We start from the raw sequence: 22,811 nt of genomic DNA, 5'->3' as shown, positions 1-22,811 counted from the left end.
TGCTTCTCTGCCTCATCTTTTTGTGCACGAGTACAGATCAGCTCCTCTCCACTCCCCCTAATCATAATCCACCTCTGTCCCAGGAGCCAGGGCTGCTGTGACAGTCGCATAGGTTCTACCCTACACAAAAGGGCCCACATAAGTGGCATCACGCAGAGGGGGCGAATGGAGGCTGGACTCTAGCCCATGCTTCTCTCAGCACACACTGTGTTGAGGGAGTGCCTTTTTCTAAGTCACACAAGGTGCCTTATGAGCCAGCCACAACCGTGCCAGTAACCCCTGCATTGTATTTCTGGGCACATCAGACACAACAGTGGTTTTCTTAAAGAAACTCCTCTTAATATACTCTCTAGATTAACCCATGCTTCTCATTCCGTCTATAAAACTGACTGGTGCCCATGGCACAGCCATGCCAGCAGTTGGTAAACACTGCCTAGTGTGCTCTGCGCATGTCCACTCCCTCCAGTTATGTTCTATGTACATCAGGCATCCCTATTTGTTCCCAGACTGGTTTCTACCAGTTGTACTTGTTTTAATTATCCAAATTAATTAAATATTGAATAAATTGATGACAGTGTAAAAAGAGAATTGCGGTTTCTGTGAAAACTAAGTTTAACACTTTGTAAAGATTGGAAAGGGTGAGTATTAGAAATACATGTTGATTCAGTGGTGGAGAGGCAGCTATAAAAGACTGGCAGAAGAATAATGCAAAGTCTCAGATTCTGCACTTGAATTACTTCATATGTGACTTGAAATCCTTGATTAATTTTAAAGAAACTCAATCAAGAAATCATAGACCACGAATTATGGGTGTAGTTTATAAAAGAAAGATGTGTCACTGAAATCTGCAGACCTGTGTTAAAAGCAAAAAATAATACAATATTTTTTTTAAAAAATTTTGGCCCTATATCGAAAAACATATATGTTTTAAGGTAAAACACATGCTTATGAAATGTTTGTGCTATTTTAATGAATTTTTACAATTAATTAACCATCAACCAATACCCAATCCAGATCATGTCATATAAGAAGCCTTCCATAGAATTTTATTTAGGGCCTAAGGAGATTTGTGTGTAGTAGCTCCTCACCCTTTGTGATGCCCTTCCACGCAACTTTAGGTTATATCTGCCTTTGCTAACACTATTTTTGACAAACAAAGCAATAATGTATCACATGAGGAAAGCCATCCTCAATAACAGCCATACAATCATATCTATACCAATTCAAAATATAAAAAATGTTCTTTTGAATCCAATTTGACTTTATGAAATATACTTTACTACACATTAGAACAGGACACACATTCTCTCTGGCAACCACAAATCAATATTTGGCAGCTTCACTTGGAATTTTGTAAAAATTGCCTTTTAAGTTCAAACTGACTAAAAGACAGCTGGTTATAACAAACTCAGAACTTTCCTTAGGAAGGATGATTTAATGTGAGGTCAATTATTCATTAAGGGATGAAGGAAGAAAACTGGAAAAGTTTTGTTTCATCATTTCCCAATCATTTGGAATAAAAGAATCAGGCAGTTTCAGAACTGGGGAGAAACTTCAAGGTCAGCAGGTTATGCCTTTCTCTCATGGCAGAATTCTCTTCTTCAGATCAAATGGTCCCCTGCTCTGTTTACTCACTCACCAAAAATGAGATGTTCCCCACGCTGGAAAGGAGTATGCTTCATTATTGAAAAGCTCAATTCAGAAAATTCTTTCTTATTGTGAGTTTTACTCTGTCATTTTATCACCTCCATTTTTGGACATTAGTTCCGAAATTTGCAATTTGAACATTTCCGTTCTTGCATATTTTGAGGGAACTAGGTATATTTATCCTGGAGAAAACAAAATGTGTGTGTGTGTCCTAGATGGGTTGTGGTAAGAGTAATAAGATCCTCAGTATAAGGAAAAAGTTCCTAACTATTAGTTTAGCAACGAGGTAATGTGGAGGTTTCCTTGAAAAGTAGTGAGGTCACTTGTTCCAGAAAAGAGCAGTGATTATCTACTGGGAAGTCTTCAGGATGAGATTCTTATATTGGATAGAAGGCTAGGATACGTGGCCTCTAAAGTTCCTTCTAAAATTCTAAAAGTCTTTAATATACTTGACATTCTTCATGACTTTCTACTCCATAACATACTTGGCTTCTTCAAATATCCTTCATATCCTATAGCTTCCAGGTCTTTTCACTATTTTAGTTGACCTGCTATGAAAGCATGTTGATGTAATAAATATCCTTAAAATTTTGTATCCAAAATTAAAATTTATAATTGGCAAACATGATGCTGATATGGGGTCATCGGGAAATGGTGACTTTGAAATTGCTAGTAAAAAACCAATGTGAAACACAGTGTTGCTCAAGAGCCTTGGAAAACACTAGTTTCAACTAAAGTTGCCAGAATTTATCCTTAGAACTAGAATGTCACTAACAAATCAATAAGGTAATCAATTACTTTGTAGCATATTTAAAGTAATACAGGTCAAGAATCCCTTATTTGCAATTCCAGAAAACTATGAAACACAAATTTTTCATAACTAGATGGGTGGCAGATTCTGATGTGAACCACTAGAGGTTATCTAGTGGTTATCTATATTTATCCTATTTATGCAGAGTATTCACACTTTTGGCTGCTGAATTATTTAAATGTTTGATTTGGAGGTGCACTATCATACCTTTCTAAATCCAAAATATCTGAATTCAGAAACACTTCTGGCCAAAGAATTTTGGCTTAGGGACTACGAACCTGTCAAATGTGACAGGAGACTGGTGGTGGGCATCTGTGTATTTGCAAGAAAAAGAACTGATTCCACTTGCAGTAGTGTGGTGCTCCAGACACTCTGAAGGATCCAGCAACACAAATAAAAACAATTAGATCCTGAATAAAACATACTTTTAATGCCATGCTGGTCTCCCAAGCAGTAATGGAAATCTCCAACCCCTCTCCCCCATACACACACACTAAATACAAAATAAACAGAAATAGACCAAACACATTCCAAACCAAGGGGAAAAATGGAAAAAGGAAAAAAGAAATTTTGACACAATCATACCAAAGAGTTTAAGATAATGTATTAGTCACAATAGGCTACTTTATGCTTTGACGATAAATGAATTTCAATATCTCACTGATATAACACAAACAAAACTTCCTTCTCACTCTTGCTGCACACCAATGCAGGTTGGTAAGAGACTCTGCTCTACACAGTCATTGAAGGACTTGATCGATGAAGGCTTTGCCATCTGGCATGTTGTAAGTTGTTGCAACAACATAAAAGAGCACATGGAGAACTCAAACCCACTCTTTCCAGCTTTGGACCTGGAGAGACATGTCACTTTCATTCCTATTGTCAGGATTACTCACGTTGCCTCCGCTAAATGCAAGTTTTCATGTAGGACAGCACAAGGAATATTTGCTGATCATGACTATTTGCCATAAAAGGAGAAAAAAGAAACACAGAAAAAGTGGGACAAACAGAAATTTAAAATGACATGGTATAAACAAGTCCAGATAAGTCTATAATCACAGTACACCAATGGAGTATACTCCTAAGTAAAAAAGTGGATAATGTCAGAAAGGATTTTTTAAAATCTGGTTACATGGTGTTCAGAAGAGATCTACCAAAAATGTTAGAACAAATAAGGCTTGAAAATAAAAAGACAAAAAAGGATATAATGGGCAAATATTAACCAAAAGAAAGCTGACATGGCTATATTTTTATTAGAAATAATAGATGTTAAGACCAAAAAATTATTAAGTATAAAAAGGGACACTCATAATAGTTTTTTAAAAGCCCAATTCACCAAGAAGATATAAAAATTCTAAACTTATGCCCACCTAATAAAATAGTATCAAATTATATGAAGTAAAAATTGGTAAGGTGAAGAGACAATAGGGCTCACAAAACTTGGAGTATTTACTATCTGGCCTTTTACAGAAAAAGTTTGTAGACCTCTGTACGTGGACATAAGGCATCCAGCAAATTTCAAAATATCAGTGTCAAATGACAACAATCTGTGAACCACAATGCAATTAAGTAAGAAGTCAATAAAGAAATAAATTAAAATAAGTAAACAAAATTTCATACTCTTGAAAATTTCAAAGGAAACCATACTTTTAAATAATGCATGGGTGAAAAGAGAAATAATGATGGGAATTTTAGAATACTATGTAGTAAATGATAATGAAACTATTATATATTAGAACTTGGTAGATGGCCAAAGATGGACAATTTGAACATCACTAAGGGCACTAATTGCAATGCATTAAAACAGATCAGAAAATATGTTTAAATCTATGAGCTTAGATACTTGGGGGAAAAAAGCTAGTAAGTTACCTTGGGAAGATGATAGAGAATCATTCATTATGCTGAGAACTGGTAAATAAAGAGAAAAAAATCAAGCATTTATCCTGCCTTTCCTACATGGACTGTATCAGCAAGCAGTCAATAATCAATCAACTGGAATCACTGGCACAGGTGGGCAAGCTGAAACTTGCAGGGAAACCCAAGAGGCCAACCGTATCCAGATGCCCAAATGCAGCCAGTAAAAGGGAGGTTTCTGAGAGGTCAATGGGAAGCTGTTGCCTCTGTGGGCCAGTCACAGAATTTAAGGAGAGTGAGAACGAGCTTGGATCCAATGGAGACCTCTGCATCTATCCACCACCACATCTGTCTGCAACAAACTTCTGAAAGCAGTGGCCACTGCTTCACTTCTGCCTTCCAGATTTCATGCAGGCTTTTCTTTCTGCCAACTCTAACTCAGAACCATAAGGGAAAGAGAATTCTAGAAAATAGCAGCACAACTTAGTGGAGGCCACTCTTTTTCAACTTGGCAGCTATACATTTCTTTTAACCACTTCCAAATAGAGATAATAGCAAAATCATGCTTCTGCTTAACAAGATGTAACCACCCTCCATACAACTGAAAAGGCACTGATCTTCTCCCTCAAAGGATACACAAATGAGATCTATCTTTAGATGATGTCCATTTGTCACGTAGCTGATTTCACTCCTCCTTTGTTATCCTGTAACTTAAATACTAATGTATAATGTCTTATGTTACTAGATAAATGGGAGAGGGAAAAAAAACTACACATACACACACGTGTATGAATATATTCATATCAAAGAAAAAATATACTTATAACTACTATAATCCTCATTTCTGCAATTGGTTCACAGCTGGTATTTATAAGCTCCTTTTCACTATCCAGTCAGTCTTCTCTGCTCTCAGCAAGCAACTCAACTTTCCTGGAGGGTGACACAAACCTTCATTCCTGAATGGTCTGTACCATTTGCAGTCCTGCTGTATTGGGTTGCTGTAGTTTTCTATCAACTTTTTTCATAGTACAGAGGAGTATGAAGACGTGTCCTCAGAGGATCTGTTGAATTCCAGAGATACTTCTCCCTGCCCCCGTTGTATAGTAGCGACCCAATTTCCCCTTGAGGATCAAGATCAATCACAATAGCTAATACAGTAAGCCACTTTTTTTGCCTGTTGGTTTAGTGTCATGAGAAACTCAAAATGGCCAGGTTGGAGTCTCAGGTTCCAGTTTGATAGGATCATCCCGAGTGAAAACACTCTTTCTTTTGGAACTAAGACCTCTAAACCAACAGAGCACATAGTTGAGAGAATAGGAAGCACAATTTTTGCTAGTGGACCGTTAGAGTTAGTAATAAGAGAGGCCAATCCCACTTCTACCCCTTAATTCTTGGAACTGAGAGGAAAAGCACCATATGGTGATCGCTCACGCAGAGCATGTATCACATCCTGGAAGACATTACTCTAGCCCTGCAAAGTGTTGCCATCCAGCTGACACCACAACTGAGTCTTCAAAAGGCCATCCCACTATCCTATCATGCAAACTGCTTCAAAATGATGGGAACACGATAAGCTCAGTGAATTCCACGAGCTCAAGCCATTGCTGTAAATTATTTGGTATAAAATCAGTTTCCTGTTCAGAAGTAATGTTGTGTGGAATACTATGAGGATGAATAAGGCATTGTGTAAGTCCACAAAGGTTGGTTTTTCCAGAAGTATTGCAGACAAAAAAGGCAAATCTACATCCAGTTCTGACCAGTGGAAGGAATTTCCATAACCACTGTCTGTTAGGGCCACTCTCAGGTGGGGCAGTAGTGCCACAGTTGTCCACTTTCAGCTGGTGCCAGCATACCCCAAAAAACCATCTGTAATCAGGCCTGAAGTTTTTCTTCCTTGGTATAGTGGACATCCTATGTGGCCATAGGTGTGGGTTGAAATAGTGGAGTTAATTTAATAGGAATAAGAGCCATAGGAATCTGAGCCAATGGCTCATGTAATTTACTTGTGCTTTCAGGACCTGCTTAAACCCAATCTCATATATATTACTTCCACTCATGTTGGAGTATTTCTGTGCATGCCCAACATAGTGGCTTGGTGGGTCAAGCAATACCTAGTTGAAAATGGGAAGTTCAGGTTCCATGATACTTGGTAGTTCAAGGTCAAGCATTCAGTAGCTTCTAGGGTCCAGGAGCAAATCAGAAGCTATTTCTTAAAAGTACAATATTTACCTTTAGAAGATGACATAGCTTTGCTCCAAAATCCTAAAGGTCTGCACTGTAATTCACCTATAGGATCCTGCCAAGGGCCCCATACAACATCCCTATCTGTCATAGACATTTTAAATATCAGTGGGTTTTCTGGATCAAAGGCCTTAAGGGGCAGAGGAGCTGGCACACAGCTTGGACCTGTTGCAGAGGCTTCTCTTCAGTGAGCCCCACTGAAAACTAGAAGCCCACTAGATGTTATACGTCTTTCTTTGGAGTAGGAAGGGCTAGATGCAGCAACTTGTTCTTCACCTTAGAAGAGATATCTTGATCATGCCCCAGATCAAAGGAGGCAGTCACTAAGGTGGAAGGCCCCTAAACTTTGGTGAAATTGATTTATCAGCCTCTGGATATTTGCTACTTTCTGCTCGTGAGTTCCAGTTAACATACTATCGTTACTGTAATAGACCAAAATAATATTTTGTGGAATGGAGAGGCAATCAAGGTCTTTTCCAGACTAGATTACAGTAGAGGGCTGTAGAGTTGATAAAGGCATGAGACAGGACAGTGAAGTGTATTGCTAATCCTACCAGTTGAAAGCAAACTGTTTTTTGTAGTCTTTACTATGAGAGATGAGAGAAAAAGTATTAACCAGATCAAGTACCTGCATACCAGGTACCAAGCATTGTATTGATTTTCTTATATAAAGAAACCTCATTTGGAATAGCAGATGCAATTGGGATCATGACTTGATTAAGATCATCATAACCCACCATCATTCTCCAAGATCTCTCTCTTCTTCAGAGGCCAAATAAATGAAATGAATGGGAATGTAGTAGAAATCACCACTTCTCCATTCTTTAAGGCCTTTATGGTGGCACTATTCTCTGTAATTCCTCCAAATATGCTATATTGCCTTTGGCTTACTATTTTGGCAAGTAAAAGCAGTTCTAGAGACTTCTTTTTGGCCTTTCTATCATAAATCCCTCACTTCATATTTTGGGGAACAATGTGGGGATTCTGCCATTTGCTGAATATGTGAATTCCAACTCTGCATTTCGGAACTGGGAAAATAATCATGGGGTGGGTTTGGGTATCCACCAGGCCCAATATGAGTTGGGCTCAAGCCACTTATTCCCTGAATTCTTAGGCCCTACTCCAACTGGCACACCACAGTGACATTTTGGGTTTCTAGGAATCAGTGTTAATTCAGAGCTAGTGTGCAGTAATTGCCCCAAATTCTCGTTTTTTCCCCTTCCCCAATGCAGAATCACACTGGTAAGTGGCCACAGGTGACTTTGGGGAAGGGTAGGTGGAAGATTTATAGTATACACTTTTGGCAGTGTAGTAGGATTCTTCTTTAAGGAGATCTGCCTCCGCTTAATTTAAGGGAACCTGCACCAACTTGATTGGACTAAATCAAGTCTGGGAATCAGTTGACGAACCAGCGCTTTCTGTTCTGGGATACAAGTCAGATTTTTTTTTACTCTAGACCTAGAGCTTTTCTTGTGTATACAAATCAAGTAAGACTTTAATAGAGTGTCTATTTATTTCAATCCTAGGGAGATCACAATAAAGTAGACAATACTAAAGATCAAGTCATGTTGATTATCCCTTCAGCTCTGCCGTCCATTATGACAACTGACAACCACATTTCCCTTGTCTCTGGTAGTTCAGATAGTTCAGTGATGTCACTTGGCACCTGTCACTCCAGGATCCCATCATCCCCAGTGAATTCAGGGAGCCCAGTTTGATGGCAGCATTAATGGCTCACAGAGAATGTCTACAACAGAATTCTATGAGGATGCTGGTGTTTGCTTCAATAATGCATTTCTTACAGCCTTGATGAAGGGAGTGTCTTCTGAACCCTCCAAGGTCATAAATAGTGGATGGCTGAGCAGTTCTTACATAATAAATCCACTCCAGCATTACAAGTCCTTATTTTCTGTGTACCTTTCATCTACATACTGTGAGATGGATTTATGAAAGAGTGGGTTTTCAGGTACTACTTGAGAGAAAACAGTTTTACAGTTTGTGTGTGGGGGTGGAGTTTCGAGTAATATGGGACAAGGCCTACGGAAGTAATGGGAGTAATGAAGTAAGAGATTTGAGCAGAGATGAAAGACTCAGTAGTGATTATAGATGAACTATAGAAATTTGGTGGTGGAAAAAGGGAAGTGGCAATAATCCAAACTACAGGAGTTGCTACTTCTGGAAAGAAGACTGGGAAGATAGAGGAGAATCTGTGAACAAAACAGAAAGACTTGGGAATAGGCAATATACATGGCATGAAAGAGAGCAGCATGTCAAAAACTATTTTGAGGTTCATTAAGTTGGAGGCTGATAATATGGTGGCATTAGTAAGAAAGATGAGGAAGCCATAGGGAGAAGGCATATGGACTACAATAGTTTGAAGGTTAGATGGGAAAAGATGTGACAGAGTACTGAAAAATTCTAAGAATATAACTGCTAGAGGGGGCTTGTGGAAAGCTGATCCTTTTGTGTAGTGACTCTGTAATGTGACAACTTGGCTAGGTGGAACTACATTCCCAGAATTCCCTTCTCTGTCTGTTTCCGGCTACTCCAGGCCAAAAGAGAGAGTCTGGTGTGATTTGCAGGATGGAAATGAAGCAGCAGACATTTTGTAGCTCACGCATGTTGTCATTATCTATTGCCTCACCTTACTGGTGTGTGGCAGCAGCTGAGCCAGCGACTGTTCCACCCTCACCAAGATCCTCTTCAGCTTCCGGAACTCCTGAGTCAGATGTGTGTGTGTGTTTAGTTCCAAGACAAAGGGCCCCAGCTTGTGTGGGACACCCAAGCCATCAAGGTCAGAGGCAAGAGAATTGATATGGGTTTCAGTCCATTCTTATGGGCTCCAGCTCATGCTTTTGAGTTCTAAGTTGTTCTTGATCTAACCCACTTTACATCCATCCATCTTCCCAACTTCCTGCCCCATATATATATATTTCCTTTGCTATATTAGTCAGCATTCAATCAGAGAAGCAGAATCACTATGTATATATATGTATATATACTACACACACACACACACACACACACACAGTGGTGATTCTGCGTCTCTAATTGCACCCTGACTGATGTAATAAAGAAAATATATAGTTTAAGGCACTGATTCTCAAGATTCCAAAATCCATGTCTTATTTGGATAAGCATAAACATCTCTCTTCTTTCCCACCCCACTGTTTATGACAGACCCCTTTTAAAGAAGCATGCCCCTTAGGTTAAGGAATTCTGGTTTGGCAGAGATATATGGATGGTGTTTCTTACTGTAGTTTGTATTGTTTAAAATGTTATTATTTTCATTTTAAAAATATAACATTATGCTGTGATAATAGCTATGGGTTTTTAAATTAAACACATCCACTTCCACGTAGTCTTAACTGTTTGTTCTTCCCCACTCCTTGCCCCTCCTCATCACTCTTTTGGAGGATAAAGATTAGACATTCAGGTTCCTCTTCTATTTGTATGTAGAAAGTCACAAGAGCCCATAATTCACTTTGTAACACCTAAAACAAACCAGATAATCTATATAATTATAGTTTTTTTAAGAAAAACCATCAGAGAGATGAGTGCACAAAGAGACCTAAGTGAACTAAATTTCAGAAAATGACAATCCTTGATATAAGAGAAAAGATCCACAGCAGTTCTCGCCCCTGACTGAAGTGTAGAGAAGAGGTATCCACCATAGATGATGGTTAGAAGAAATCAGCCTAACTTTTCACAAATTTTAATGGCAAATGTGTGGGCTGATGTGATAGATTAGAATTCAGAGGAGTCACAGACACAGAACAAAACTGTACTACCTCACCATTTTTTCTCACTGATATTCACCAATTACTGGAATAGGACCACAAAAACAAGGGCAGTGAAGAAGAGCTGAGAGACTCTCTCAGAGATACAATGAGCTTTCAGCTAAGAAAGATTTGTAGTAGAGCAGAAGAGCTGAAGGAAAACCCATGACACTCCAGGCCTTCAGCTAAGAAAGACAGAGGATGGAGGCAAGAGAGAAGCGAGATCCTACCCCAAGGCTTGAGCTAAGGAAGAGAGTAAGCAGGGTAGAACAGCTCTAAGGCAATATTTGCTTGTAGGAAAAGTCTTGATTCTGCCTTCAAAATATTTGAAGCCAGTAGTGAATTTAATCAAACTAAAAAATTACAACAAAGCCCAAATCCAGCTCAACTATAGATCATATTGACTTAACTCCAATTCTAGTGGCCATATAGGAGAAGGTGTGTGGCTCTTTTTGGAGGAAAATATCATTTAATTCATTGTCTACTGTATTTTTATATAAAATGTCCAACACACAATAAAAAATATCAAGATACACACAAAAGCAAGAAAAAGTAACTCATAGTTAAGAAAGGAAACCATCAATAGAAGTTAACCGAGAAAAACCCAGATTTTAGAATTACCACAGTATGACAAAAATGCTAAAGGACTTAAATGAAAAGGTGGAAACCATGTATGAAGATGGGGCAACTTCAGAAAAGTGACAGAAGTATAAAAAAAAGGAAGTGCTAAAAATAAAAACACAGTATCAGAAATAAAGAATTAGATGCGCTTAACAGTAAGTTGGACAATACAGAGGAAATAAACTTGAAAAGAGATAAATAGAAAGCATCCAAATTGAAAGTCAGAGGAAAAAAAGGATAAAACAGAATAGTTGAGATCTATGGAAGAATGTCATGTGCTCTAACATTTGTATTACTGGAGTAACAAAAGGAGAGGAGAGAGAGAATGGGCAGAAACAATATTTGAAGAAATAATAGATGAGAATTTTCCAAAACTAATGAAAGATATCAACTTACAGGTCCAAGGACTGCAGCCAACAGCACGAAGAATGAATCCAAAGCAAACCACACCTAGGCACATCAGAGTCAAAATTCTGAAAACCAAATTTAGAGAGTGGATCTTAAAGGCAGCCAGAGAAAAGAAGACACTGTAGAGGGGGAGCTAAAATATGAACTACAAATGACTTTTAATCAAAAATAATGGAGACAGAGAGGGAATGATATGTTTAAAGTGCCAAAAGGGAAAAAAAATTTGTCAACACAAAATTTTACATACAGTGAAAATTATCCTTCAAAAATGAATGTGAAATAAAGACTTTCTCACCAGACAAAAGCTGAGAACTTTCATCTCCAGCAAGAAATGCCAAAAGAAGTTCTTGAGGCCAAAGAGAAATGATCCCAGATCTGCAAGAAGAAATAGAAAAGTTCCAGAGAGGATATATATCTCGGCAGATTAAAAAGAGACGTATATTCTAGTACCTTCATTATATACATATATTTACAATTTTTTAAATATCAAAAAAACCCTACGTATGGTGGGTTTTATAACATATGTAGAAATAAAATATAAGAAAGTATAAGACAATATTATAAAGGATGGGAGAGGGAAAATGGAATTATGCTGTTGTAAGTTTCTTATATATTCATAAAATAGAATAATATTATTTGAAGATAGGCTGTGATAAAGACGCAAATTGTAATTTCTAAGGCAGCTACTATATTTAACTTAAGAAGAAAAGCTAGAGAGACCATTTAGGAATTTAAATGGAATGTGAAAAAAATACTCAAATTTACCTAAAACATGTCAGGAAACAAGGGATAGAGAAATAACTGACAAATGGGAATGAATGAATGGATAGAACTTCCCTCAACCAACTGAATGGCTTTGGAAATTGCTTTTGCTACAGACTTGATAATGTTTTTCATGAATTCAATCTAAAACTACAAGGCAAAATACAGCCACACGTGAAGCTTACACTGCAGTTAAATCATGTCAACACAACTAACACTGTTTGAATCACAAATATTATCAAGCTGCTTTATACACGTCCCTTGCTGTCAAAAGTTAAAACAAGAAGCAAGATCTCCATCCCAACACAAATTTGCAGCAGTTATGTTTTTCTGAACACAAACTACAGTTCCAACAGTGGTTTTTGGATTTTGATGCAAGAGAAAAGGAAATTTCCATATTTAAAATCCACTTAACTGTGCAACTTAGGCGCTTCCAGCTAACCTTCAATTGGAAGTGATGAATCGGCAATGTAATGGCATGCTAAAGAGGAAATATCAAGAGAACTGATAGAATTCTAACAGAATTGTATAAATGCCTTCTAAGCAATGAATATGCTTAAGTAAAATCATATGCCCATGAATTGATATATTTGGCAGTACCTATCTGGGTGAAAAGATATTTTGAAAAATGAAATATGTAAAATCTCATGATAGAGCAGCATGAACAGATAACCATTTGCAATCAATTTTCACGACAGAGAACATTACTGAGAACCGGGTTCGACTAAGTGAAATGTTATCCCCCTAAAAGAGTTCCATTCCTCTCATTATTAGACGTGTATTATAACTGTTATTGTTACATCTTACATTTTGTCAATAAAAAAAGGGTAAATATTTGTTTTCTCTCATGTTATATAAGTATCTATATATTGTCCTCAATTTTGCCTCTTGGTGCACAAAGCCTAAGATATTTGCTATCAGGCCCTTTACAGAAAGTTTAGCCAACACCTGGCTAAACTCAATGTTTGCCACAGCTGCCATTGTATATTTTGCTTTGGAACCACTATATTCTAATTTAAACTACCATTCTATGAGTCACTTGAAGAAGGTAAGGAGGAGATAGGATGGAAGTTGAGAGTTAATTCAGTCCTGAGGTTAAATAATTGTAGCTAACATTAATTGAGCACATATCATACGTAGGAAGCACTCAGGTAACAAAGTACTTTATATATATTTGCTCATTTAATACTCACAAGAATCCTATGAGATAGATACTATTCCCCACACTCAGCCCACCCTCCTTGTACAGAAACTAAGTGTGTTGCCAAAGATCATATAGATAAGTAAGTGACAGAGAGGTTTATAGGATTTAACCCAGCAACGGGACATCAGAACTAATGTCTGCAACAGCAGTCCAGGGATCAAACACAGATAATTGTTGGGGGTGGGGGGGCGTGCAGCAGGTGGTCCAAAGCAGAGGAGTTGGTGTGGACTTGAGATCTCTTGGAGAGGACAGGACTACCAGGTGACAAACTGCTGAGGTCCCTGTAGGCTCACAAAAACCCATTATTCCCACCTTCCCAGCAACAGGACTCTTTCCCATCCCAACCCCTTTAATAAATTCTGGTTCAGAGTGTTCTTCTGATGAGCGTGTGAAACAGTCTGAACACATTTTATTATGTGGAGAGGTGAAGGAAAGCGGGTAGGAAAAATCCTAGGGTAGGATGGAGAGGATCTGGGAAATCTGTCCTGGTCTCTATCTCTCTCTATACACATTGTATATATGTATATAATGTATACATTACGTTGTAAATATAATGTGAATTTATACACATTATATTTACAAATATGTATTTATATATTTGTAATATAATACACGTCCATACATTAAACTCCTATGTATGTATTAGCAGGGTTTAGAATTTAAACATAATTATAATGTTCTCAGTCTTCTGCAGAGCATTTTAAAAGACTATAAATAACAATAAAAATAATAGAGTGATCAGACCATATGTACTCAAGGCTAGAACCCTCAGCCCCACCGGCTTTCACTTCCCTTCAATTGTTTTTCCAACCAAAGATTCCTCCCCTGGCAGGATCCCAGGGTCATCCAACAGGCCAGTGACGACTTCAGAGAAGCGGTCCTGGGGAGCGGTGTTATCTTCAGGAACACGTCCCGTCAACTTTGTAGTCGAGTCACCTATTTCGGTTGGTAGCAGCCGCTATTTCTTTAAATGGACAGCGGATTTCGAAACCGGGAGGAAGGGGGGGTCAGGAAGAGGAACCCAACTGCTTTTGATAACTGCCCAGCAGCCTTCCCTTCCCCAGATCGCGTGCTCCGCCGGGGAAGCGCCTGCGGCGGCCGCATCCCCCAGCTGGCGCGCGCGGCGCCGGCTCGTTTCGGGGCGCCCACCTTCGCGGGGAATCCCCCCACCCGGGCGTCCCCCTGCGTCTGCGGCGCGGCGGCCCGGCTTTGTCTCGGGCGTCGCGCTCGGGCGCTCGCTCTCCCCACATTTCCCGGTGTGCAGGCTGTAACCCGATCTCCCATTTCCTGGTGGATTCTCTTAAAGAGGCAGCGGTCGAGAAGCAGAACAAAGGCTATTGTTTTATTTCCTCCTTTGGATTCCGTGTCCTTACCGGAATGTCCCTTCGTATATAATTATTTTCACTGCGTCTGCGCTTAGGGGAAAAAACCCAAACACCTTGTGCATTTCAATGCATCTAGGAGAGGGAGCTGGGGAAGGTGGGGGGCGTTTAATAAAACCTGTTCTGTGGTGTCTGGGGCCCCAGTGTAACGTTTTTTAATCGTATCTTCCTTGAGCGAGGCGATCGTTGGGCTGAGCTTCGGAAGCCCCGCTCCGGGCCGGCGGAGGGCTGGCGGCGGGGAGAGCGGGCGCCCGCGCGGGGGCCGCGCTGCGGTGGGCTGCGCCGCCCGCCCCGGTAGCAGCCGCGGCCTCGCGCGGCCCGGCTCCCCCGGGTTTCCTCCGCCCGCGCTCCCGCCGCCGCCGCCCCTCCCCCCGCCCGGCTTTTATTTCCCCGATGCCGGGCTGTAACCCGAGCTTTTATTTCCTGGTGGCTCCTTTAAGAGGCAGAGCTCAGTGCTGGGAATTCACGTCAGTTTCTGCACTGAAACTCTCAAGATCAATGAGCAGAGAGCTTTCTCAGTTCTGCCTTTCAGTTTCTCTCTTCCAGGAAGGAAAACATTCGAGAGAGCGAGGGAGAGCGGCGGGAGGGCGGGGGGCGGGGGCGCCGGCCGCGGGTGGGAGGAGAGAGCGGGAGGCCGGCCGGCCTGCGCCCCGGGTCGCCGCGCCGCGCCGCGACCTGCAGACCCCGCCGCCGCGCTCGGGCCCGGCTCCCACGCCCCCGCCGCCCCGCGCGCCCAACTCCGCCGGCCGCCCCGCCCCGCCCCGCGCGCTCGCAGACCCCCGGGGCGGCTGCCGGGAGAGATGCTGGAAGAAACTTCTTAAATGACCGCGTCCGGCTGGCCGTGGAGCCTTTCTGGGTTGGGGAGAGGAAAGGAAAGTGGAAAAAAACTGAGAACTTCCTGATCTCTCTCGCTGTGAGACATGTCTGAGACTCCTGCTCAGTGTAGCATTAAGGTAAAGATCTTCTCCCCCTCCCTCTCCGTGCTCGAAAACCTTGCGCTGCACCGGCCGGGGCAGTCGTTCTGGGCTCTTCAGAGGGGGCTGTTGCAGTCGCTCGGTTCGCAGTAAATTATTTGGGGCGCCAGGGAAGGAAATGCAGCTCCCGGCGGCTGCTGTACCCTTTAGCGTAACCTTGCTACTCCCCCCCCGTTGAGCCCCCTATCGGCTCCTTGGCCCCCACTCCACCCCCTTTCCTTTTGACAATGAAATGCCTGTCACAGTTGGTCAGGGAACCCGAGTGGTCTCTGGAACAGTAAAACACCCCCGTAATTAGTGCGCTTTTTAAAAAACCTGCTCCCTACTCCTACTCCCAACATGTGACTGAAATGTAACTTTTGTTCCCGAGGGGTGGTCTTCTTAGAAAAAAAGTTCTCCAGCCCCCATCGTTTCTTGTTTTAAGGACTCCCTGGGTCTTATCAGACGAGATTTCCCCCCTCCTCTGACTGTAATTGCAAGCTCTTGCCGGAGAGACAGTCCTGGTGTCAGCTTTTCCTGGGCATTGCACAATGAATTTCTTTCTCTCCCTTTTTTTTAAACCAAGGTGAATAAAGTTGCTGAATGGTTATTTTACTCCGATGCATATGAAAGTTGAGCAATCCCAAAGTAGAAAACTCTACTGATGCAGGGAGAGAGAATTATCTAAGTGACCAGGCGAAATGACCTTCCCTGTTTGACAGTGCGGAGAGGATATCTAAGACTAGAAATCTCCCGGCTTTCTGGACGTGTTTTGCAGTACTGTAAATGCGGGATGGTGGATGCTTGCAAACGCAGTACTTGGCGTCCAAGCAGTTGCGTGTGTGCATGTACATATATAATCTATAAAGGCTGGCGGTGCTGCGGTTTGTTGCTTCTAAAAAGTTGTTGTAAAGTTTGCCACCGTGAGGAGGCAGAACGATGTGTCCATCTCCCCCATTTATTTTTCCCATCGCTACGTTTATTGTGCACTTGATTCGATTCACTGTTCCGTCAGTACCCAGATGGAAAAGCCTCCTGCTTCAGTGAGGGGCTGAAGCTGCCGAAGTTTGTTTGGGGCTTGGCCCATTTAATATGTGTTCATCGAGTGGACACTGCAGAAACAATGCACAAGTAACCTGTTTTCTTCATCTGTGAGGGATGAGAGAAACCTTTCCTGTTTTAACACTGCTTTTCCATTTGGATCTGTTTAGAGGAAACAGTATTTTATCATATTTGGTTACTAGGTTTTCGTAGTTATACTCAGATTTTAGTGTTTCTTATCAGGAAAGAGTTTCATGGGTTTGAGGTCAGGCTGATAACTGAAAAGGTGGGTTGGGTTTCTTTGTTTTTGCCTAACAAAAATGCCGAATGGAACTTTCCGGCTTCTGTGTTTGTACATATCTAGGGGTAGTGGTATGTCTGTGGTGGAGGGGGTGTCAGAGTGAAGATCTTAGGGTACTTTGATACTCCAGTTTCTTTTGCTGTATAAATTGATTCTACAACGAACAAGTTCAGGAAAATCCTACAGTATGGATAATCTATTTGTTTGACACTTCGTAACATGAACAGAGGTAACTAAATAATAGGGTATTAAATCAGTAAATTGTATTTAGCTGGATGGCAATAAATCTGACATCAGGAAAACCTGGATCAACTATGGGGCAGTAATTTTAGGGGAAATTTTAGCTGAAAACAGCAAAAAGTAATTTTTATACCTCTTCTAAGGAGTCTGCGTATCCCCACTGTTCTGATGGGCTTATGTCTGTGTGCAGCTGGCAGAAGTGCTGCCGAGTGGCTGGTTTCATTGTACTCTAGTGGGAAAAGAGTACAGCCACCCCTCTCCTTACACACACACACAGAATCAGTCTCAAACCTGAACAAAACACTTTCTCAAATGTGACATAAAAATCACATGCATAGTTTGCATATTATTTTTTTCCTTATTGCTTACCCTCTCAGTTCTTTTTAGGTGCCTCTTTTCACAACTGTGTATTTCTATGTAATTAAAGTAGATTTAATGTTCTTCGCTAGTGAAGAAAGGATCACTTTTATTTTGAATTGTTCTTTATGGAAACAGTATATGACTGTCGACTTAGACTGTGTGTATGTTTAGGGGCACATATGTGAAGTGTATTTTTCCACGGAGTTTGTTTAATTCACAATGTCCCAATAATATGCGCAGGAGATCAAGGACTGGGATTATTCCAGGTCATCTGAAAATGTTCTGGTGATGTGTGTGGTGTTTCATTGAGTCCTTGGGATGTGGTACAGTGACTGCAAAATAAAAACTGTTTGTTGCTAACCCACAAGCAAGTACTGGGATTGCTTGTAGAGTCCAGTAAACAATAAACTTTTCTGTGGAGCGGAGATGAATGTCAGAGCTTTCAAAGATGAGCTGATGATTCTGATGTACTGAAGACATGTGACGTGGAAGGCTCTCTGTGTGGACAGATTGCCCTCACTCCTCCTCTTCACTCCTGAAACCTTCCTCACTCGCTCTCATTCCTTATAAGCAGCTGGTCAGCAGGCAGCAAATTCCTCGGCAGCTGGTGTGGCAGCACAGAGGAGCCCGACCAGAGGCAGCCACAGAGGGAAGTGCTTTGTTTACTTCTGAGCAGTGTCTGTTCTGCTAGAAAAGAGTAGTGTATGATTTAGGTGGAATTTCCAAGGTGAAAGTTTCTGTATCAGTTAATCAGTGACACCTTAGTATGTATCACTTATGTGGTGGCGGTTGACAATGAATGCCTGATAATGGCTTTTATATTTCTTTTGTGCTTTATAAGCATGTTTCCATCACCTAGGGAAGTTAATATCAGACACACATTTTGCAGTAGAAGACAGGTTGATAGCCCAAGGTCACCCAAACTATCTCCGAACCCCACTGTTTCTGTGCACCGGGCTGCCCCTTGTGTGTAGTGAGTGGCACTGTCATTGTGGGAGTTGACATGCTTTTATTCCTGACCATTTGGGGTTGTTTAAAAGTAAGGACAGGGTCAAGTAACACATAAAAAGTCAAATTATTTTTCTCAGAGGATTGTGTGGCTGACTGTGCTGGTCACAGGAGGAAGGAAGAGGCTGTCTTTTCCATCATCAGCCTTCACCTTCAAGTCACCTGTTCGGTTTTAAGTTCAGCCAAGTTGCAGCGGAAAGTGGTTATGGCCCAGCAGACACAGTTCTTGGGGAGGCTTGGCACCGCGCTGTAGTCAGCCAGGGCTCTCCAGATTACAAAAACTCGGCGCATAACTTCCCTCGTCCCGTCCCTGCCCCCTGTATTGGTCGTATTGGGCCCTTCCCTCCATACTGGTGGGCTTTCCCAGCAGAATGAACTCTCTTTTTCTTTTGCTACTAACTGGGAAACTCTCTGCCTTTCCCCTCCTGGACTCTGAGCTCCGTGGGTTTAGTGATGATGATCTTTGTGTCCTAGTGCCTAGCTTGGCACCTAGCACAGCAGTGCTTCTCAGTAATGTTTGCTGATCTGAAGTGAGGCACAGGACGAAATCAGTGCCCTCTCCTCTGTCTGTCCCTGTGTACCTCGGTGACTTAACACCGTCATCCACTAGCTTGCATGAAGTATTTAATAGGGCCACTCTGCTGTCTCAGGGAGGCCGGAACACTCCCTGGGTGTCTGTCCAAATATTATTGTCTGTAGAATTTTGGTATAATAATGTTTTATTATTTTAAAATTACCAAAAACTGCTTTTGTGTCTAAATAAACAAGAAGAGGAATTGAGTACAAGATACAACAAAGGGGCTTGAGGAATCACTTGAGGAGATTCAGATTAGCAGGCCAGTTGCTTTGACAGTGGAATCAGGGAACTTTTAGACTTTCAGAGTTGAAAGACCTCAGAGATCACCTGGGTCAACCTCCTATTTTTATACAGACGAAGTCCAGAGCGCTGAATGGTTTGCTTCAGCCGATCGATGACTGAACCTGGTTTAGAGCAACACAGGCCTCCTGGTTCTCAGGCCACTGCACCGCATTTGCTAGGGTCCTGGTGCATCCCTATAAAAGGCCCAGGAAATTCGATACAATAGGCTGTGCTCTCTCTGGCACTTCCTAGCTTGTCCATTTTAATCACAAGCCAGCTGGTGTGAGGGCACGGAGGTATGTGCCAAGGAAGATGGTGTGTGTGGGAGCATTGGGCCGAGAGGATATATTGTTAGATGTGAGAAGAGGAAGTAGTAGGAGTAGGGGATGAGGGAAGGAGGGCTTGATGGACTTGTATTTGTACCACTATTTGCAGCAATAATTTTTTTTATTGTGGTAAAAAACACATAACATTATATTTACCATCTTAACTGTTTTTAAGTATACAGTTCAGTAGTATTAAGTATATTCACACTGTTGTGCAACAGATCTCTAGAACTTTTCCATCTTGCAACACTGAAACTCTATACCCACTGAAGACTAATTTCCCTTCTTCCCTCCTCCCGGCCCTTGGTAACCACCTTTCTATGTTCTGTTTCTATGATTTTTGACTAGTTTAGGTACTTCATGTGAGTAGAGTCATACATTATTTTATTTCACTTAGCATCCACATTGTAGCATGTGACAGGATTGCCTTCTTTTTTTAAGCCTGCGTTTTATGTATATGCTACATTTTCTTTATCCATTCATCTGTCAATGAACATTTGGGTTATTTCCCTCTCATGGCTGTTGTGAATAATGCTGTGGTGGACATGGGTGTGCAAATACCTCTTCAAGATCGTGCTTTGAGTTCTTTGGATATACACCCAAGATGGGATGGGTAGGATGTAGCAATACTTCTTTATAGTGTGTGAGGGCCTGGTACTTCTGCTTTGGGCTGAGGGCACTGGGCCCGTCATCAGGGCCTTTTCTGAGAAATCCTCGAGTGGCCCATAGGCTTTTTATCCAGGGGCGGCCAAACTTACGCCTTAATTTATGTATAGTAAGCTCCCTGTTTCCAATGGCATCTGCTAAAAACATGGCAGCTGGTCCTAAAGACGTAGCTTCCCTCCTTAGCATAGGTAAGTCAAGGGAAAAAATACCCCAAATATGAACACCAGAGGAAGGCAGAACTAAAACAAATTCTGTAAATCTGACTTGAGCTACATTTACTCGCACTGAGGAAGGTTGGGGGCAAGGGATGTTGGGACTGACTTGAGCAGTTGCCTTCTCTTACTGATTTTTCAAAAGTTTCCCTTTGGTATGGATCTCCCAGCTAAGTGAATCGGTGTCAAATGAAGCCCCCTGGGGTGTGGCGTATACAAATGACAGATTTTTCTCTGTGAAAGCTACTTGAGAAAACGCACTGGAGTTTGTTTTCTGGCAGAGTCCTTCACGGCTGTTTTTGTTGTTAGATGTGTGTAAGAAACCAATCTCTGTGTGTATTTGTTGAATAAAATGAGTATGAGTTTACTCCACGTTCCCACGCCAAAAGGGGCCCAGCTTAAAGACTGTTTGCTGCCAAACCTAGTATTTGAGGAGAGACTAGACCAAATTAGTGAGAAGTTAGAATTATAGCCTATTAGAAACACATTTTTTATTGATTTCTGAACATACAGGAACTAGACTAATAAAGTGTTGCTTACTGGGACATTTCAGGGTGAGCTTCGATGAATAGGCAAAAATGGCTTGTGTGCCACATCATCTGTTGGGTAGGCATGAGAGCTACTGTGTGCTTGCAACTGTCTCTTCAGTGTCGAAATATCACCACAGATATACTGCTTGCTCTGTTAATTTGCTTGATCACCCTTTCTTCTTAGATAGTGAAAATATACAGTTCAGCCTGGTCTTTGTCTAAATGATCTGGAATCTTGAGAGAGTGGAGGTGGGGTTGACTAAGGAAGGCATGAGCCTGTGTTTCAGTGTGGACTCCCAGATGAGCATAACTGCTCACTCAGTCCTGTGGGCTATGCCTGTGGAAAGCTGTGGAACACTTGCATTTTGGGAGCTTTATAAATTCTGTGTAATTAAAGATGTTGTCTGCTATCTTAGTGGTCATTGCTCCTACATTTCCTCCTCTTCTTTTCCTCCTCCTCCTCCTCACCACCGTCATTTATTGAACGCTGCTGCGTGGTGCTCCTTGTGCTAAGTGTTTTATCTACGTTATTTCATTTACCCTTCATAACTCTCTCGGGGGTGCAGTTTTTCACCCCATTTTACAAATGAGGAACCTGAAGCCCTGTGCAGTTAGGCGATGCACTGGCCTAAGATCTCACGGGCTGTACGTGGCAAAGCTGGGGCTAGGATCTACATCATAGGACTATAATTCCAAAGTATTTTCCGTGACATTAATCTCAGGTACAGCCATCTTTGTGAAGAAAATGAGGAAGCTAAGCGTGATGGGGCATTGGTGGAGCTTCACATAAGCCGAGACGAGAGGCAGGAGTAGAGCGGGCAGAGGTGTTTACTCAGGTCCTGAATTTCCTTCCCTCTTTGGTCCCCTCTGAAGGTGGGTTGTTCTTCTCGCTGTTCCTCTCGTAGTGGGGGTGACCAGATGGTCACACTGAGCCACCCACCTCGGAATGAATGTCCAGATCTTCCATTTTTACACCAATCCTTGACATTCTCTAGTGATATTTTGCCTTTTGATGGGTTTCATTTTGGGCCCTTCATGTTTTCCTCAGAACCTTTCTTTTCCTTCTCTGCTTTTCTCTTCTTTCCCCCACTCCCTGACACGCCTTCTTAAGTGGGTGACAGGCTGAGGCTATGTCCTCTCATCCTGCCCAGCATTGGTGCTAGACACCTTTGTCTGCATCATTTCGTCTCTTTTCCTTCCACAACTTTTTAAACAATTCATAAGCACAGTGTTTTCTTTAAATCATCCTTCATGTACATCTTTAAAACTGTATTTTCTAGGAATCTATTTGGAGTCTTTGCAGGTATTCCCTGATTTGTCCCCCACGACCAAAGGAATAATCTTTTTTCTTTTCCTCTCTGTTGATAGCCTGACCCTACTGGCCTTGTTCTAATTTACTTGAATGAAGAGAGAATTTTGGCCATCTGACTTCATAAATTTCTGGATTCGAGCAGCTTTCATGAAGCATGTCTTCCGAGCAGATAGAGGGAAGGCAGCAGAGAGAGATGTGGTGTGGAGGTACTAAGAGGGGATTAAGAAAGCATAGTCCCCAATTCTCATGAAGCAGATGAGGAAACTGAGTCTTGTGGCATTTAAATATCGTGCC

The 22,811-nt window shown here is 41.5% G+C and overlaps 1 protein-coding gene and 1 long non-coding RNA gene across 2 annotated transcripts in view; one reads left to right on the top strand and one right to left on the bottom strand.

The window, feature by feature from the left end:
• Positions 1–11,748, bottom strand: part of LOC147914798 (uncharacterized) — a 34,791-nt gene extending 23,043 nt beyond the window's left edge. Inside the window, exons 1-2 of the long non-coding RNA XR_015554898.1 lie at positions 11,657–11,748; positions 11,350–11,426 (exon numbers count right to left, since the gene is read on the bottom strand). This is a non-coding gene — a long non-coding RNA (uncharacterized LOC147914798). The remainder of the gene's footprint in view (positions 1–11,349; positions 11,427–11,656) is intronic.
• Positions 11,749–15,362: 3,614 nt separating this feature from the next.
• The window catches only part of ETV6 (ETS variant transcription factor 6), a 219,778-nt gene continuing 212,329 nt past the window's right edge, over positions 15,363–22,811 (top strand). The window contains exon 1 of the mRNA XM_004435375.3: positions 15,363–15,662. Within this exon, the coding sequence (XP_004435432.1) occupies positions 15,630–15,662 (33 nt within the window). The 5' untranslated portion in view covers positions 15,363–15,629. The remainder of the gene's footprint in view (positions 15,663–22,811) is intronic.

Source organism: Ceratotherium simum, chromosome 17 (assembly GCF_057802395.1).
Source record: "Ceratotherium simum simum isolate JZ-2026a chromosome 17, ASM5780239v1, whole genome shotgun sequence".
Classification (NCBI taxonomy): Eukaryota; Metazoa; Chordata; class Mammalia; order Perissodactyla; family Rhinocerotidae; genus Ceratotherium; species Ceratotherium simum.
Note: the sequence above shows the minus strand (reverse complement) of the source record. Positions and strands in the feature narration are given on the sequence as shown.